At 41.3% G+C, this 20,581-nt stretch overlaps 1 protein-coding gene across 1 annotated transcript in view; it reads left to right on the top strand.

Annotated features, from left to right (window-relative positions):
• Nucleotides 1-12,930: 12,930 nt before the first annotated feature.
• The window catches only part of SV2B (synaptic vesicle glycoprotein 2B), a 281,226-nt gene continuing 273,575 nt past the window's right edge, over nucleotides 12,931-20,581 (top strand). The window contains exon 1 of the mRNA XM_086958097.1: nucleotides 12,931-13,595. Within this exon, the coding sequence (XP_086814223.1) occupies nucleotides 13,052-13,595 (544 nt within the window). The 5' untranslated portion in view covers nucleotides 12,931-13,051. The remainder of the gene's footprint in view (nucleotides 13,596-20,581) is intronic.

Raw genomic sequence — 20,581 nt, 5'->3', positions numbered from 1 at the left:
TAATTAGCTGACTTTGTAAGTTACCTGTCTCATTTTCAAGATGGTTTGTATGAGCGGCGGCTCCCTGGGGGAGGAGTGGGGGCGGGGGCATTCTCCCGGTTCAGTGGAAGTATATACCTTAAAAAATGCAATACTTTTTGCTTTTTTATTTACTCTCTCACTTATTCATCCTTCACTGATTAATCACAGACTATCTTTTTGCAGTTTTCAATTTGGCATCATTCTGCTCCAGCCTTGATGGGTATTCTTGACCACCTTGAACACCCTAGCCCCAGATTTGCGAACTTAACCTACCTGTAGTACCGTATTGTAGTGTTCTGTTTCACGTGCACAATTTGATGTTTCTATTTCTCACCAATTAGGTGAATTTTCACAGTTGGCACACTCCACATCTCTTTCTATGGACATTATCTAAATATGTACAAGAAGCATGACTTTGGGCTTCTAGTTTACGGTTATAACTAGTGCATGATCTGTAGGATTTGCGCCTGCGTCTTCTAATGCCTCTATTGTCACATTTTGCGTGTGTATTTTCAAGACCTTAATTTTTCATTTAGACCTTTTTTCCCCCTTTGTTTTTCCATTTACCTTCACAGGTTATTAATGATTATTATTGTATTATTGATTTATGATCCAAGGCAAGCTATAAGTTGTCCTGATGATGATCTCATATTGTAAAGGGATCGAAACGTCATCGATCCACACTCTGACCCGCTAGATTTTGTATATGCTAGTGCTTTGTTCTATAATTAAGTGACCCTCATTTTGTGTATGTTTGTTGGCCACTCTACTTTTTGCCTTAATGTTTTCTGGTTTCTCTGGTTTTTAACACTTGTACTGGAGTACACAAGCGTGGGTACAATTTCCAAAACTGTCTTTTATTGTGAAAATAAGAAACTCTTTATTGTCGATTGGACAATCCGTGGGTGTTACTTTTATCCCAGTATATTACATCTGCAATAAACATCTTAGGGACCCTTGTTCCTTTAACCACATATTACCCTTGTTCTCTAATGATTGTTGTTTTGCCCTCATGTCTGTGCAACTATATATTAAAAAATGGTGCCCATTTTGGAAGTTGTTTATCAAACAAAAAAAAAACTTGAACGATATCTGCCTTTACATGCACATACTCACATAAGCCGCCATTTTTATTATTTTGTAATAAAGTTGTTCAAAACACATACATTGCAAAACAACAAACACCTTGTCAAGTCCAAAATATGTTTGGAGGCATTGTTAGATATATTGGTTTTTATAATGTGTCTTAAAATTCTAATTAGAATAAAACTTAAAACTTTAGCCCATCCAGTGTGTTTTTAACTTTTAGTTAAATCATAAAGTGTGAGAGGTAGGACTAGTTTTTCCATTAAATAATCCATATAATTGAGAATACATATTAAAATTACTGTTCGAAATCTCAAGTGCAACAGTCTTCAAGTAAGCACGAAACATACAGAAATCGCTTTATTTAGGTGTATAATTGGTGATTACGCTCATCACAAATAACCAGGTTATGCTGTACTTTACATACTTTCAAAGTTTTAAGAATGTTATAAAGATCTGGCAAATGTTTCTATGCATGCAGGTACTTTCTTTTTAATATCACAGGTCTTGACTTGTACTTAAACGTTTTGTAGAACCAAAATACATATTATTTTGCTTCTAAAGGTTGCACTATGTTGTAAACTACCATATCTGCTAGATCCGATGTAAAAAAGAGAGATATCGCGTTTTTTTATTTAAAATTCAAAATGCAGTCTACAGAACATTGATATCAAACTCCTGCCATCATAGAATTGACTGGACTTTACGGAGCATATTCTGAAGAACGTGTGATAACCATCGCAAATTTAGCTTACGCAACTTTTCACATCGCAGTCTACTCTGTGTTAACGTGGTATTCTCAACACGGCGGTGCCATGGGATAGTCCCAGGATACCATGTCAAATGACTGTGTTAAAATTAACGCAATGCCAAAAAAACATGAAACACGAACGTGAAAATAGTAGCCATGAGGCCAATCGCGATACAAAAATCAGCAGTAACCAGCGATAGGCCTGCAATTCCCATGCGTCATGCGGGAAAATGCACCATAAAAGCAGAGTAAAAAAACTGTGAGATGACAATGTATGAGCACATCCCCACATCTGTGATGTAGAACAAATGACCATTGTCCCTCATCAAATAGGCATCTCCTCACATTCACAATGTACATTGACATGCAGTCTGCATTTGAACAGCGCAAATTCTGAAACATGCATGGAACACTATGTGAAACCGCATCTCCCCTTCACATTGTAGAGGGACAACCGACCCCTCCTGCACACAGACGATTTTATGACTATGATCAATCAATCATGAAAACGTGGACGAATGTAGGGGCTGTGACTCCAACGTACATACATGTTGCCCATTATGTGGGACTTAAGTCACAGGGGGCATCCCTGCATCATGGTGGCACATATCGGACCCCAAAAGGAGCACTGTTGTCACCTGTAGGTCACAAATGGCAGCCAAAATGGAATGATTTGAGACACATGTGAAAGGCCGAAGAGTGGGATTCCCTACTAAGTGTGACATACAGAACTGGCAGTTCGAATACGTGACACCCTAAACAGCCTCTCTGCACAGAGGTGACACACCCACCATCCATGAACAAATCTTAAAATTGTTATCAATACATGTCGCACTCACACATGTCTGAGTGATGTGCCTGTACCGATGAGTGACGTGCACTCAGGAAATCTATTTTTTGAACGCATTTATTTGCACATGCTGTGCCTGTGCTCATTTAGTACTGTCCCATGATTGCTAAGGACTGTCACAATGTGACGTACTCATGTGAAGAAACTGCCAATGATTGTGTTCCTACGGGCTATTCCAGCTGCAGCTGCAGTGAAGTGTGGTACACCTGCCTCCGCTTCATCATCATCGTCCGGTGCATCTGGCACTTGTATCCATGGGGCATTGCTGCGTTCACATATGTTGTGCAACACACAACATGCAAAGATCATCTTGCATACAATGTCTGGGCTGTACAGGAGTCTTCCACCTGTGACGTCCAGGCACCTGAAACGTGACTTCAACACGCCAAATATGCTTTTCATGATGCCCTTGGTGCGTTTGTTTGGCTGCATTATACTTCATCTGGGCCTGTGTGTTTGATGCTCGGAGGGGTGTCATCATCCAAGTGCAGAGTGCATATCCCTGGTCACCTGTGACAGTGCAGAGAGACATGAGTCAATAGTTGTTTCTGCATGATGTGTTGGCAGGCTCACTGGTTCATTGGTATGTGATATGTGTGACTTTGTGATTCCTGTATGACATGTACTGCTTGGTGCAAATGAGCGGCATCAATGTGTATTATGTAGCCTCATTGCTTCTCCTCCCTCCCCCGAGCCCATTCACTAGTGTGCGCAGAGCGGTTGCATCACTTGTACTCCTTCGGCACACCATTGTGATGCCTGTCTGAGCATGTCCACAAGCCTGATAACGACACAGTGATGTTGTGTGCTGAAGGTGGGCAGCCACGTGTATGCCTATGGTAAGGGCAGGGCGGACACAGATTTAGAGTTCATGCCTCGCTGAACACGCCATGTGGTTGAGGGTAGACCTTTGGCTTATGCTGCCGTAATAGCGACACACACAACAATTGGCATGTCTGATCCTGGTCCCCGAGCTGGCTTGCGCACCCTCATTTACCCCTTGGCTGAGCCCGCACTCCGGGGACATGCTACATAGCAACATTGTATTTATTCCTATTCTTAATTGGCAATACACTTACGAAGGTGTAGTATCGTAATGAAGTTGGAGTTCAAAGCAGTCAAGGATAAGCAGGTAGACATATGCAATTCACTTTGTTACTAAGACATCTTGGATTGCACCAATATCAACCATCCATCAGAGCGTGAATGAATGACTACATGTTATAATATGTAGATTTGCATAGCACAATATCACCCAGGTGGGTAAACTAGTGCTGAGCAGGTGTGAGTCTAGGCACACATAGGGTATAGCGGGACTACTAAAAAATCCAGGTCTTCAGCTTCTTGTGGATTTCAAGAAGTGAGGAGGAGGCTCTTATGAATAGCAGAAGTTCGTTTTACGCTTTAGAGACGATGAAGAAGGCTCGACTGCCGGATCTGGTTTCCTATATGGTTGGGATTTGTGCAAGTAAAAGTCAGGATGAGCGGAGGAATCTAGAAGGTTTGAGAAAGTAGATAACGACTGTTAAGGTATGCTGGGCTAGGGTTATGTAGTGCCTTGAACGTGTGGGTGAGGAGGTTAAATTTTGCTCAATAGTTAATGAGGAGCCAGTGGAGCTCCTTCAAGGGTGGTGTGATTTGAGTGCAGTGTGGGAGGTTGAGAGTAATTCTGGCTGGCAGGTTTTGAATGGTCTACAGCCTTCTGTTGAGTTTTTTTTGTTGAACTTAGCATTGAGGGATTTCCCGTAGCCCAGCTTGCTTGTGGCCGGGGTATGTATGACAGTTATCCGGGTGCCATTCAAAAATCTTCCTCAGCATGAGGTTGTAACCAGTGGTTTGGGTTGTCTTGTCGAGTTTGCTGTCGAAGATGATGCTGACGTTTTTGGCATGGGTGGTATGGGTTGGAGTTGGTCCTAGCTCTGTTGGCCACCAGATGGAGTACCACAGTGGTGTGCTCTTCCCGAAGATAAGGATCTATGTTTTGTTGGTGTTCCACTTTAGACAGTTGATTGGATGAGTGACTGGATGACAAATTAGGCAGTAGTAAATTACTGTTAAGATATTCATCAGCGATCTGAAGTGATGTTGGAATGGTGATCGTGGGTGATTTCTATTCTGGAGGAACCTTAAGACCATTTGACACAATATATGAGGAAAGTGAACTACCAGTGTGACAATTCATGGCACATGCAACTCTCATGGTAGCCACAAGAGCTACTTGGACAGCTAGAGACCAGAAACCTAAGAAATCCCTGGTGTTATCGCACCTCAAAACCTTAGGAAGCTATATACTTTTCATCACACTCTTCCATACTGCATTATCACTGACTTTAAATGTAGATATAAATGTGCTCAGCATTTAATTTACAAATGGTATATATATATGACATTGAATTTACATATGGTATATATGGCATTGAATTTACATATGGCATATATGAAAATGTTCAAAATATGTGGATACGATTTCCAGGAATGCCAGGTTTAAGTTTAGTAAGGTCAACTATGTAGACCAAACCTACTTTTTCTGATATAGACTCACTAAGACATATATTGAATTTGCTAATGAATGTCCTAGATGCATGCAACCCCGGTTCCACTTCTATCATATGATAAAGGGCTGTGTTATAATACAGACATACTGGAGGGAGGTCTTGTGCATCATAAAAGCAGACCACTAAGCGGGAAATCCCTCTGGTGCCATTGCAGTGTTTACTGGGCTAGTTCCCTTGACCCAAACCTTTTACACAACAATGCACGTTCATAGACCTTGCACTAATTATCGCTTAAAGGAACATAGTGATGAACTGGAGGCACATACTGCACCTGTTGTTATTATTATTATTATATTTAATTTTGTAGAGCGCTCAGCTACCCGTAGGTTTCCCGGCGCTAAAATCAACATAGACAGAGGGGAGGGCAACGGGAAGAAAGCTTACATATTGAAGAGCCAATGTTTCACTTGTTTGCGGAATTTGAGATAGTCAGGTTCTTTTCGTGACTGAAGGGGGAGAGAGTTCCAAAGTGAAGGGGCTAGCCAGGCAAATGAGCGGCCTCCCATTCTGGCTTTTCTGATTCTAGGCACTGAAAAGAGGTGTTGATTAGATGAACGCAAGGTGCGGGGGGGACAGTGATGATGGACCAAGGAAGTAAGATATGGTGGGGCCAGGCCATTGTTTATCTTGTGCATGATGCAAAGAGCTTTGAATTTCGTGCGATTTTCAATCCGGAGCCAATGTAGTGCGCAGAGAGAGTTAGAGGTGGGGGAAGTGTTGGGTAGTTTGCAGAGCAACCGTGCTGCCATGTTTTGAACTGTTTGAAGTTTTCGGGTTACCTCTTTGCTGGCGCCCAGGAGAAGGATGTTACTGTAATCCAGTCTTGAAGTAATTAGAGCCTGGACAACAGTTTTCTGGGTGTCCGTAGGCAGCATCCAGATGATCTTACGTAGCCATTTGATAATTGTGATGCAGATGGAAGAGGTTTTGATCACATGGCTTTTCATGGATAGTTGATCATCGAAGATCACGCCTAAGTTGCGAGCTGATTTAACAGGAGAGGGTGGAGTGCCCATTTGAGCGGGCCAGTGTTGGGGGCCCCATAAAGTAGTATTATGTCCAAACAGCAGAAGTTCTGTTTTTCCCCCATTCAGTTGAAGTTTGTTGTCCAACATCCAGGCTGCGATGCTGTTCAGTCCTGAACGGAGGGTGGAAGAGGGGGCATAAGGGTCTGAGGAGAGAGAGTAGATGATCTGGGTGTCATCTGCGTAGGAGTAAATTGTGAGCCCAGCTTGCTCCGCAATGGACGCCAGAGGTCTGACGTATAAGTTGAAGAGCAAGGGGCTCAAGATGGAACCCTGTGGGACTCCATACGCAGATGTAAAGGATTGGGAGGCAGATGAGGAGGAAAAAACTTGGAAAGTACGGTTGGATAAGAAGCTAATAAGCCAGTTAAGAGCTGATCCGGTAATGCCCGAAGATCGGAGGGCATTGACAAGGATGGGGTGTGTGCAGGATTTGGTTAAATGTACATGGGAAGGAATTTCAACTTGACTGGCTCTCAATAGAAGAAGCACTACACTGACACCTTTGGATGTTAGGCGCAAACTACTAGTAGCTTTAGAAGTGAAACCCAATACTTATCCTCCTTGAAGTTTGTGGTGAGAGCAAGGATGTTGAAATGTTCTTTTCTATATTGACTGTTTTATGATATACATTACAAGAAAAAAATGCAAGCTCAATTTTGGCTTGGGTGCACAGTTGTGGTCGGGCAAATGCAGGGGGAGGGTTGGGCTTTTCTCCATTTATTTAAATATGTTGTAGCATCATATTTTTCTTAGCTCAAAGTGGTTGCTGCACTTTATGAAATCCTAGGGCTATATTACAGAAAATGCCCTGCGGGTGCAACGGGCATGTGCGCCCTCTTTCTGTGCCCCGGGGGCATTTCGGTATTACAAAAGGGGCCGCAGTACCTTGCGTGGCCCCCTTTTGTAATACAAATTGCACTGGCATCCATATAAAGAAAGCACTATCTCAAGAGGGCATTTCCTTGTTTGTGGGGGGCTAGGCCCAATGCAAATGAGTATATCTCTTTACCTCTGCTTCTGTGCCATATTATGGACATGGGTGCAAAGGCAAGCAAGCTTTCAGGAGGCGCACTGAAGGTGTGCTACAAAAAGGTGGCACACTGTCAGTGTGCAACAGATGGCAGCCCTCTGGAGGGGGGAAAAGGGGACCCATGGATCCCCTGATATCCCCTTGCAGGCAGGTGCAATCACTCACGGATCCCACCTGCAAAGAGTTCTTTAAAGTACAGGTGGGTTGCCACCTGCACAGTAAAGCACTACGCGGCTTTGATGCAGCTGCTCAATATTTCATTTAGATGCGCTGCCCCCAGGGCAGCACGAGTTTGCTGCTTACCTGGAGGTGACGCATTTACTGTAATAGGGTGCACTTTCCCTATTTGCACTTGGAGCACCTATTTAAAGGCGCTCCGTGGCGCAAACAAGAAATGTATGCCCTATCTGTAATTGCACCTCAGGTTTATATTGTATTTGCTTTGATCTTTCACTTCCAAAAAACCCAATAAAGAACAATTAATAAAAAGTTAGTTTGATGGGGTTCCTGCAGTGAAGGAAAGACAGAGGCTCAATATAACATGGGTCGCAGATCACTCACCTTTTCTGCACTGAGATTTCGAGACCTGTTAGTATTGTGGGCTGGATGAGCTTAGAAGTTTCCTTCACTAAAAACTGAAAGTAGCTTAGCAACTGACTCTCAGTCCATGCAGTGCATCAAACATCCAAAAACCGGGCAACAGCTTCTAAACTGATCTGGGTTGTCTTATATACAACATAAATTGGGTGCTCCAGGTCTAACAAGAAGATAAATACATACAGCCCCTGAGCAACACATCATCCAAGAAATAATGTAAAAAATATTTGTGTTCTTCAGTTGCAATTCTTTGTCTTTTATTCTTTCTTCACAAATCGCTTCTGAGTTCCAGAATTCACTCCAGCTTTAATTGTAGCCAACACATGTTTTGTCATGGGTACATTAACCCAAGTGACTTCATCAGTGCTCTATATACGAATTACAGCACTGAAAGGACGTGTCCATTAAATACAAAAGAAGATCCTCATTCATCGATTAAGTCTAAAGTAATGGCCTTCAAACTTGTAATACTGATCCAAATATCATGGGAAACGGCCACTAGAACATGGCCATTTCCACGCATAACATTGACCACACATGCATTACAATGCATGCGTGGTTACCACAAATAACCTTTACCACGCATACATTTGCCACGAAATACGTAGTAAAGGCATGTGTGGTAAAGGCTATTATTAAAAAAGAGGGCTTGGGGGTCTCCCCCCCCAAAACAATGCGAAAAAGAAGGTGGTTTTGAGAGGTCTCCCCCCAAAAAAAACTCACCTGTTTCCGTCGCACTGTGGAGGCAATCAGCGTCGTTAGAGGAAAGAGAAAGAGACTTCTGCTTCCTCTTTACGACTTACAACGTCACATCGGAAGAGCTTGGAGAGTTTGAGGAAAGATATTGGGGATTTTAGTTTTTAAAAATAAAAATTTAAGGGATAAGGGGGTTGTGAAAAGATGGGGTAAATTATTTTGGTTGGGGGAGGGGTATTTGATCTAAAGGTTTGTGGGTGGGAATCGAAAGGAGTTCATAGAATTTGGGCAGGGATCGGAGATAAACTTTACCAAAAAAATGCCATTAACATGCATGGATTTACAACGAAAATCGTAGTAAAAATATGTGTGGCAAAGGCATTTTAGTGGTAAAGGTTATGCTTAGTAATTGCATTCATGTGGTAAAGGCATGCGTTGCAACGAATGCGTTGTAACGTCATACAACCAAATTTCATATGCGGTTGGAGCAGCACCCAGTCATAAATCCTATGGACGTTCCGAGAGTACTCGTTCGTTCCGTGTTTGTTCCATTTATTACTCAAGACTAAGCTCTGGGCTGTTAAGTGAGTTACTTCACAGGTGTGTGGATTTGCCCCCCCCCCCCCCCCATTATCCAAGAGAAATATAAGTTATGCTGGACCCTCAGCTTGTCATTCCATAGTCAGTAAATGAAAGTGCTAATAGCTAGTTTGGCTCATAACTCTGCCTTGAACATTCTCCATTTTGGCAGTATGAGAGGCATGACCCGGTCACAGATACCCTTGGAACTAAGCATGATTCATACCGGGAGTAAAGGGCTTAGTAGGTTGATGTCATGGTTGATGGAGATCTTTGGACAGCAATTAATGAAAAGTTCTGGTGTGCTGATTGTGCTTGAAGATAAAAAAATGTGCCACAGTTAGCAGAAAAGTTTAAACAAAAGGATATCAGTTGCAGCATTATTTTAAAATTTTATATCTGTTCAGTGTATTTGAATTGTCTTAGGGCTCATTTTATCAGTGTGGCAGAGTACTGCAATTGTTACGATATCACTAGGGTACACCTGCTTTTTCAGATTTTCAGCATCACTAGCCATCGTCAGGCGCTGTTGTTCAGAGAAACCTTTCTTTGTGAAGACTTATCAAGAAAAAAGGTTATGGTGAAATAACTTTTTCTGAAGATGGACAGAGATGCAGAAAGTCTGGGAAGGTGGGGTGTTTCCTAAGTGTAGGTAAAGGTGCACACAATGCCAGGCCGTTTTTAAAGTAGAACGCGTTGGGGATACTGTTTTCCCTCCAGGTGTTAGGTGAATAAATTGGCCATGGCAGATTTTCTTTCTAAATGCTGGATGCTATGACTCCTAAGAGGCTTTTGATTTTTAACCAATATGGATTGAGAATACAAGATTTTTCTGAAATATAATACTATTTAATTGCTTGCATGAATCAAGTAAATTCCCACACTCTCCTACACATAAAAGACAACTTCATACAATGTTAAGAGCAAATGAATTGATGCACTGGCTTGGAAAGGAAGGTATGCAACTTACACACAAGTGTGGATTACTTTAGTGTTCCAGAGTGAGTGATATTTTGAGGCTGCATAGGATTGTTGAAAATAGGGTGACTGTCTTCAAGAGGAGCAGATGCCTGTACTCAACCGTTTCCTGGGGTGAAAGGACTAAGTAAAAAGTTTGAAGATGGATTTTGGTGTGACACAGGATTGCATGCTAGCAAAGGATACATTTTAAGGGATTACTATGAAAAGGAAGTTAATGCTTAGTATATGCAAGATGAGGAAATTGCTGAAGAATTTACCAGAGTTAATGCTTCCACAAGTGATGCATGTTGTAGGCACGGATTTTGTTGCTTTGGATGGTGGTTCTTGGTGCAGAAAAGAGGGGACAGAGAAGTATGTGGTAGTGATGGTACCGGTGACATTATGAATGAAGCTGAGTTATATGTTGGTAAGTGTAGTTTCGTGTGATGAAAGAGTTCCAAATCTATTTCTGTATCTGGATCATGATAGGAAGTGAGAAGATCTATTTTGGCCCAGCCCACACGAAGTCCCAGCACTTCAAGGTCTATGTGTTCTGTATGTAAACACTACAAGATCGAGCAAGAAGATAACAATAGTAGCTGTTGACACCTTCAGGTGCTGTGCTGTTCCCCCTTCTGAGGGTCAGTAATTGTGTGCCAATAATTTGTAATATTACCACATGGAATTCTCAGCAAGCATTGCATAAAGCTATGTTATGGAGCATTATATGGAAACAAATCTAAGGAACACTGACATTGACTAGTCCACATGTTGGGGAAGTTGGATATTCAGATGTGTAATGGTGTTCAGGAGTGCCTGGTGAAGTATCCTAGAATGGTTGGTGATTGAACCTGCAAGATGATATTGGCTGGAAAAATGCATTTGGTTTTTCCATGGAAAACAAACCAAACGTACATCACTCTGTTGCTATGGTGTTCTGCTAGTGGAAATATTTTCCGAATTTCTCATTCTGATATTGACTGTGGCACATGGCATTAGATATGTGATCTTCAAACATCCCAAATTGTCACTGATTTGTCCCCCAGTCAATCAATCAGGATTGATAAAATGTGGATAATAACCCGATAGCATATCCAGGTGCTTGCAGGGCTCCGAGGCTTATTCGAATAGCCAGGTCTTGAGGGCCATACAAGCTATTTAATGACTAATTAAGGAACATGGCTGACAGGGGAAATGAGCATCTTGATACCTTGCTTATGACAAATTTTGTATTTTTTGTGACACCAATTGTTAGATCTGTCCACAAGAGCAAGAGTTCATGAAATATGTGATTGCTCGTTCACCTGGTGTCACCAGCTTTTTCTCCTCTTGTTAGGTACAACAAATCGACCCAGTCATCAGCAGAGTTGTGTTACATTTGTAGCTGTTTGAAAGCCCGCTCTGCTGAGTGGGCACTTGGATTCCAAAAAGGCTACTCTTTGTCAGGGCACAAAGGGGCAGATTTACAAGAAAGTGACGCATCTATAGAGATGCGTCACTTTCCTTGCGCCACCCTAAAAAATGCTTGTGCCACCATGAATTCACTGTATTTACAATACAGCGTACCATGACGGAAGGATTGACAGATGTGCCAGAAATTCTGATGCATCTGTTGGGGCAAAAGTCATGCATTGCTGGAGTTGTGTCGCAAGCACGACGCAACTCCAGCAATGCATTTTGTAGCCTATTCCCACTACACTGCACCACTCCTTACGTCTGCTTCAAGCAGGCGTAAGGTTTTGATGCAGTGGCGTCCTAAAAGTGACGCCGTGAAATCTTGTAGATTTCACTGCGTCACTTTTATGAGGTTTTCCAGTGTAGGAACGCCCCTTTGCATATATTATACCTGACGCAGGTATAATGTGGCTCAGGGCTTTACAACGTGACTGACGCATCTCCATAGATGCGTCACATTGTAAATAGGGCGCCGCCGTTGCGTCACAAAAAGTGACCCAAATGGCAGCGCAAAGAGGCGCAAGGAGCTAGTAAATCTACCCCAAACTCTCCAGGTGTACCATCAAAGGTACAAAGAGGACTGTTTTTTTCTTGTTGTATAACTCCCAGTTCATGTGTGCTAGGGACTCTCAATTTGCCTTCCATGGGTTATTACTGGTTAAGACATGCTTCCTGGATTCAAACTAGGGAGAGTAGGGCACTGGGTATTCACACAAATATAAATAACATTGAATTTGCCTTATTGGACCCGAGACTTTTCAAAGGGTGTGACATCTTGACAAATATACAGAGTTAACAGAACCTGAAGTTAGCAGTCGAAATTCATGGCAGGGGCTCATTCAACGACATTTCATATACATATTTTACACTTTCACGTGACAGTTCAATATTTGAACAGGGATACAACGTTACCATTTCATTCTTGCCATGTATCAAGTTTCACTAAAGCTTACTGAATAGGAAACGATTACTCTTCGAGTATTTTGTGATGTTTCAAGTACACAAAACGGCATATTATGTAATTTATCTCATGGTTTATCCTTGATTTACATTGTTTCTTCTTCATATTTCAGGGTGTGACTATCCTCTTCAAGATGAATCGGGGAAACCTGCCAGCAAGCAAGTACCTCTGATGCTCAGAGAACAGAAGATAACTTTTTTATCTCTACGTTTACGGGTGACCTTTCCTGAGACTCATTCAAATCAAAAAACAGTCAGAAGCAGTAAAAAGCTGGAGTCCTTATTGAATACACAACTCAGAAAAACACAAACGTGAAATAAAATTAATTGGCGTTCTCCACGTGCTCTAGAAAGAGACTTAATTCCTGTCTATTGATTTCATTAAACGTTTGAGAAATTATGTTTGTGTAGGGAAAAAAACTTTTGGAACTAAATATACATAGCCTATAGAAAAAAAAAGAATATACTGTTCACATCTTCAAAATGGATGAGCAGTACAGAACCAATTCAAATTCCTCTCATGGAGGAAAGAGTAGAGGCCGAGAGGTAAGAAGACAGACCAGTAACCAAGGAATGGGAGATTATAGTAGTTATCAAGACAACACGTATGGTGGTTATGCACCCAACGATGGCTACTACCCCACCGGGGACGATCCTAACCAAGAAGAAGATGCCCAAAGTGATGCCACCGAAGGACATGACGAAGATGATGAGATCTATGAAGGGGAATACCAAGGTATCCCACACCCTGATGACATTAGGTCCAAGCAGAAAGCACCCCCCATGGGAGATGAGTTCAGAGATCATGCTGACATAATGGCGGAGCGGATGGAGGATGAGGAGCAGCTGGCGCATCAGTATGAGAACATCATTCAGGAGTGTGGGCACGGGCGCTTCCAGTGGACACTTTTCTTCGTCTTAGGGCTAGCTTTGATGGCCGATGGTGTGGAAGTATTTGTAGTCGGGTTTGTTCTCCCCAGTGCAGAGAAGGACATGTGTTTATCCAGCTCAAACAAAGGGATGCTAGGTATGTGACGTTTATTTTATTATTTCTATCCAATATGAAGGCATTTAAAGCAATTAACTGTCAATAAATACTTAAAATGATAACATTAGAATTAACATTTGCAATTGTTGTTAGATTGGTGTCAAGTGAATACTATCGCATATATAGTACGGTGAAGTGCTGAGCCTTTCTAACCCCTTCGATGCTGATGAGGAGCTCAGCTCGTCATCAGCCACGGTGGTCGTGTGCGGATGACGAGCTGAGCTCGTCATGTAACACAGCTTTTCGAAAAAAGCCGCGCAGCGGAAAAATAACCGCTGCAGCAATGCGGTTAAGGTACTAAACACAGAATCTTTGCTAGAACACCAACGGGGCAGTGGGAAAGGTTTATCTATGCTCACACAGCATTCAATTGATTTTCCATTTCCTGGTGCAGTCCACACAATAACATATTGTGAAAGTCTGGTTTGTAACAGTAACGCTTACATCAGTTCAATGCACAAAAATATGGTCAAATAAGTTGAAACAGCCGTTTTTGAATTGTTTATACAGACCCATAAAGTTATACTGATTTTTCAAGAACATGACTTCAATTTGTGGAAAACATATATGGGTAATGTCAGTCAGTGGGGTAACAGGTTTCCTAGGGTGTGATTTTTATTGTTTGGCCGATGGGTACCCTGTCACAAAGATGATGGATATTCCATCTGCCTTATTATAAGTACACTTATAATAGGGCGGAGGGCTTTTATTTCATGTTTATGACTGAGTATTTGTACGCCAAATTCTAAATCAGTCCCTTACTATTTTGAACTCACTGAGCCACAGTCATGGTCCCCTAAGTTTAATGAAGCTACAATGCCAATCCGCTTCCAGCCCAAAATGCTAGCACTTTCTAATGGTGCCAGTGAGTGTCAGCTGTTTTTTTCGAACCAGTAGCTACGTTTTGTCTCCTAAGAAGGGAATTAGCTAACTTAAAAAAAAACGGCCACTCTCTTTTCTATCAGACATCACTATTTGTTAAACTGGTAACATCCAGGACACCTGCCCTCACTTTGTATAGTCCCTCGGTCCAGCTGGTACTCAAAATTATTCAACATGTAAGCTCTAATATCAGTCACACCCATGGGAAGCATTGCCGTCCACCAAATAAGATGACATGCAGCTATGCTTAAGATTCTCAGACCAAATAACCTCTCAAATTTAAAATTATGACGATAAAAGTTGGAAATATAGATAACCCAATCTCCAACAAATTGAATTCTATTAACATTGAATTCCCGATTAAATCTCAATAAAACTAAATTCTTGCTTTTTCTCTTTAATAATGGCTCAACTTTAATAAAAAAAACTTGGTGAACAATCTGTATCCACTAGGGATCACTCCCATCTTGTTTCTCCTCAAATGAATGGGATTTCCTGGACATCACAGTACTCACACTACATCTCTGTCAATATGGGCATATATTGCAGGGATACTCTCACTCCTACCCATGAGGTTCACAGAGGAGGATCCACAAAATAAGCCCATAAAAAGGGAGTGAAGGCGTCCCCTATGTGGGGAGAGAACGACAAAGGAATATAGTAAATAGAAAAAAAACATTTAATTCTTCCAATCCATCAAGAAGAAAAACACCTCTCCACAACTGGCCCACCATGAAGGGTCCTGGGCCCCAATAACCACACATATCACAGAAGACAAAACAGGAATTGGCAACAGTGTGGTAAATGTTGTTAAGGATGAAAGATCTCATCTAACCAAGAGATATTGGAGAGACAAGAATTGCAGGCATGGTTTCTTTTAAAATGCCAGAAAGTGATTATTTTCACCCTGATACCACAGTGGCACAGGCTATTTGTCGTAATGTACACAGTGTGCCATCCTAAAATGGTCCACAAAATCCAAAGCAGGATTGCCTGACGGCTACCTAACGGCAACCATTGTTGGATTCAGTGGCGTAACAAAGACCCCACAGCCCCCACAGTGTGGGTTTGGCCCAGAGTTCCAGCGGCCCCCCTTAGCTCAGTACCCTGGCCCAAGAGATCCTGAGTGAAGCCAGATTGGAGCCTCTCCATGTACTTTGCAGAGGACCACATCAAGTTTTGTTACACCACTGGCTGGATGAGCTAGATGTTCATCAAGTGGTCAGCCCACCTACTTTGAAGAGGAGGTAAGCCTCTGAAGTAATGTTTCTGCCTAGGTGAAATCCTGGATTGGGTTAATGGTTTTCTCTTAAGAAACCTAGTCTGACATCTTTGTGTGGGAGTGAACCTTCTGAAATAAAGTTTCCTCCTGCTTGCTGTCTTGGATTTTGATTAATCTTTGTTCTTCGGATACACTCTAATTTTTTCAACAGGCAATTGTATGTGTCATCCTGCAACAAAGAACAGGTTTTGTTTGTGCTCCTCTATTGAGGCAATTGGTAGAAAGGCATTATTAATTTGGGTAACGAAGAATGTGGTGTGGGGCTGAGCATTACCAAGGTAAGGGTGGAATGAACAATACCTTGTGTCTAGTTAACAGGTGCAGCTGAATGGCCACTCACCTTCAAATGAGCTGAAAACAAAAAATGCACAAGAAAACTTTCAATGTATTTGTAATTTTCTACTGCAGTCAACAGATTAACGAAACATGAAATTCTGTTTTGAACGGTAAACTTTGCAGCGGTTCACTGCACAACAATACGTTCAGGATATTGAAATGCTTTTTGTTTGGTTTATACATGCCCATAAAGGTAAAGTGCTTATGCACATTGTGTCAAATAAAGTGTATTTGCACATTGTATCATATATACCTTAACCACCAATTCTGCTATTCAAGAATGTACATAAGCCCATTACTATTGCAGTGTGACCGACGGAGTTTCACCAACATTTTGTACCAGAAGTTCAAACATTTCAATTTCTGAAAACACGTCATATCACTCATGCAAGCCAAAGTTCATTATCCTGCTGATAGAGAAAACCCAATCTTTGCAGGTCTACCTAAAAATGTCAAAGTTATCATTAAATAGACTATGCAGCTTACTTGTTAAACAGAGCTAAACAATCTGACCATGTTCTCCTTATTTTCCAAAAACCATTCAGTTCCTCTTGGAGCTTGTCTAATTTTCAGTGTCTGTTACACCATTAATAACGCCAAAAATCTATAATAATCAGTGCAACCTAAAGAAAACTATCCGCACCTCTTCTCTAGCCACAGTGACTGATCTTACACTGCACGCAGGGATAACATGCTCACTACCTCTGCATATAACACAGAGAGCCATGCAACTTCCCTTCACTTTATCCATATGTCTTCTTCTACTCTTTCACACAAAGTCATCAGGTTTTCGTAGTTATACACACATTCCAGTAACACACATCATCGCCATACTAAGCCATGCAGCCTCCCAACATTCCTTCCTTACCTCCAACACTACATACTGAGCAAGAATCGGCTGAACTACCCTCCTAGAATAAATAGCAAGCAACCATCTAAGTTCTCAGAGACTTCTCCTGATACATAATCTGTCGTTAATTCTCTTTGGAATGCCCAATCTGCCTGCAATGAGGCCTCCTACATCACTGAATACTTTAACTTACACTGCTCTGTAATGATCCTAAATACACTGCCACTCCTGCCACTCTCTACACTAACATTTCTTCATCACAAAGGTGGAAAGGTTTGCATACTCAGCAAATTACTTACTTACTTACTAGGACCCCTGTCCTGACACCCACTTCTCCCGTATGTTTTTCGTCCTTTTTCGAACACCATTTACCTTCAATCATTGCTCTTTCAAGTTTAAAACCAAAACCCTCAACAGGTCTCCAGGTGGCCTGGACTCTTTCTGTGAAGACCTGGACAATGTCCTTATTTACTTACACCCAACACTCTCCCCAAAGTCATGGGAGAACTTAACCAACCAATCACCTGCAAAATACTTTCTTCATGCAGCTTCTTTCTTACCGCTCATTCTACCTACGTATAACCACGCAAAATATTAGACTTGATATAGATCTCCAACACAATGTTATCCTAACTACCAAGTTAACCTCTCTCCATTGGATCATGCCACAAAAGGTTTATCCTTAACCATCCCTTCTCACCCACCCAATCTCTACTTCCTTGTTTTCTAAATAAATAAAATTCAACTACTTTTCTCCCTGTGTTTCTCGACCAAGTACACAAATACCTCACCCCATTACCACAGTATACATCATTCATAATATTAAAACAGAACCTCCAACTGACTTTTGACTTTCAATACCCTGTGTGCATATTCTCTCTCATATTCTCTCCAAAGACATCAAGAACTCAACCATGGATGATCACAAATAAGTAATACCTTTCATCCGCCTCACTGCAAATGCCTGGCACACACGATCAACAGCCTGATTGCTCCTCCTAAAAGAAATATATATGCATCCTTTCTCTTTGCTTTGAACTTTTTAACCTACATCTCTTCAAAAATCCCAAGTATTGGGCACACCCTTGGCTCATCACTCACTTCTTTCCCTTGTTTCTCCTACATCACAACCACTCCTCAAAGGTGAATTTTCAACACAAGGTCTTACAATGTTGATATGTTGAGCTTGTGAGCGTTATGATTGTACATACTATTCTGTAACGTATTTCAAATGTATGAGAATTGGATTGTTGGTTGACTGAGGTGTGAGCCCTAGTCAGGCAGCAGTCATATTTCTGGTCAAAGTGAAGCACAAGCCAAACCTAAATAAGCCTGTGCTCAACCCCCTGTTATCTTGGCAGGGAGCAGGCAGGCTAAACGTATAAGCAATGTGTAAAGTATTTGTGAAACTCTTCAAACACTGATAGAGTGAATAGTAGTAGCTCCTACCAAACGGGCGTGGGAGGGCAGGGCGAGCGGAGGGAGGCGGCAGGGATTTAAAACAAAATTTAAAAACCCCACATACCCTAATGCGGCCGGCTGCCTCCTTTCCTCGCTACTCATGTTGTAGCGTGATTCGTCTGAGCACCGTGGGTCGGTGCTCATACAGGGAATGGCACCCTGGGCATGTTCTTCGCCAAGGCTGTAATGCAGCCTGGGTGTAGACCATGCAAAGTGCGTATGAATGTTTGGCGGCCCCAGAGGGGCCCTAGCCCCCTAGCCCGACCCCAAACAATGTTGCCAGTACGTTCAAATAAAATTATAATAATGTTAAATTATTATAATTTCATGTTTCCATTTTTAATTGCTCACTCAGTGAGCAGTGGGGCGACACTCCTCTGACTTAGCGGAGGAGCCGCAACTGAAAGTGAAAAAAACTTCACAAAAAGAATCCCACACCAAGTTAGAAAAATGTAACTTTTTAAAATCAATAAAGCAAGACCAAAACGACAAAAAATGTTAACCAGTAGAACCGGAGATATGTCATTTAAAAGATTTTAGTGAAAATAGCCCCAGAAACCACAAAGCGCCAAAAGTGGATATCTGGATGCGCTGGACCAGGACACATTAACAAGTTCAGGCTGACAACGATTGAGCGCTAGCCAGCACCAGGGACCCAGGTAGACCTGCTGAACAAAGTACCTTAAATCAGTGCAGAGCAGAAATATCCGCTGAGAAATATCGTGGGACAATAATATCGCCGCAGAAATATCGTTGGGAAGAAATATCAACAACAAAAATATAGATGACAAGAATATCGACTGACAGGTAAGTAATATAATCTACAAAAATATAGTTTACAAAAATATCGATTTATTAATATTGTTATCTATTTTAGTGTTTTTAATAAGAATTGTTTGTCATTTTATTATATGTTTTAGAATTTTCTACTTAATTTATTTTAAGTTTCATTTTACGTTATTAGTTCTGTAGCGGGTTGTGGATTTATAGGGGAATAGGGTGGGAAGTAATTTAATAATATAAATTAATGGCTTAATTAATGTGTTATTTTAATAATTAGTAATAGTTTAATAATTAGTTGTTAATTAATTTGAATTAGTCAATTAATAATTAATTATGTTAATTGTTTAATTTATTTAAGGTGTGTGTTGTGGTGTTTATATGTGTAAATGGTGTGAAGGGTGGTAAGTTATTAATTTTTTATTGGTTAATTATTAAATATTGTAAAATTAATTACCATGAAATATTTAGTCAATATTAAATGTAATTGTGTAATTAATATTAGGAGTGTGTTGTGGATGTTAAAGTGCTAACTAATGTGTAATTTTTTTAAATCTTTGTTAATAATAATATATTTAAATTTATATATTAATTACGTTAAATTTGGAAATTAAATTTATTGAAAATGTTGATACTTTTGTTTTTTTATTGTTTTGGGATCCCGCGCTTTCCCTACTGTTGCACTCACTGGAGTGGGAATAGTACTTTTCACCCCTACGCTATCCAGTGTTTTCCCTACTGTTGCACTCAATGGAGTGGGAATAGTAATTTATTACCCCTTTGTATCCAGCGCTTTCCCTACTGTTGCACTCACTGGAGTGGGAATAGTAAATTTGACCCCTAGGCTATCCAGCGCTTTCCCTACTGTTGCACTCATTGGAGTGGGACTAGTAATTTTTACCCCTACGCTATCCAGCGCTTTCCCTACTGTTGCACTCACTGGAGTGGGAATAGTAATTTTTACCCCTTTGTATCCAGCGCTTTCCCTACTGTTGCACTCACTGGAGTGGGAATAGTAAATTTTACCCCTCCGTTATCCAGCGCTTTCCCTACTGTTGCACTCATTGGAGTGGGACTAGTAATTTTTACCCCTATGCTATCCAGAGCTTTCCCTACTGTTGCACTTACTGGAGTGGGAATAGTAAATGTTACCCCTTTGTATCCAGCGCTTTCCCTACTGTTGCACTCATTGGAGTGGGAATAGTAATTTTTACCCCTCCGCTATCCAGCGCTTTCCCTACTGTTGCACTCACTGGAGTGGCTATAGTCATGTTTCCCCCTACACTATCCAGCGCTTTCCCTACTGTTGCACTCACTGGAGTGGGAATAGTAATTTTTACCCTCCCGCTATCCAATGTTTTAACTATTAATGTT

Source organism: Lissotriton vulgaris, chromosome 2_1 (assembly GCF_964263255.1).
Source record: "Lissotriton vulgaris chromosome 2_1, aLisVul1.2, whole genome shotgun sequence".
NCBI classification, from domain to species: domain Eukaryota; kingdom Metazoa; phylum Chordata; class Amphibia; order Caudata; family Salamandridae; genus Lissotriton; species Lissotriton vulgaris.
The sequence above is the reverse complement of the archived record's forward strand: the minus strand, read 5'-3'. Positions and strand labels throughout refer to the sequence as shown.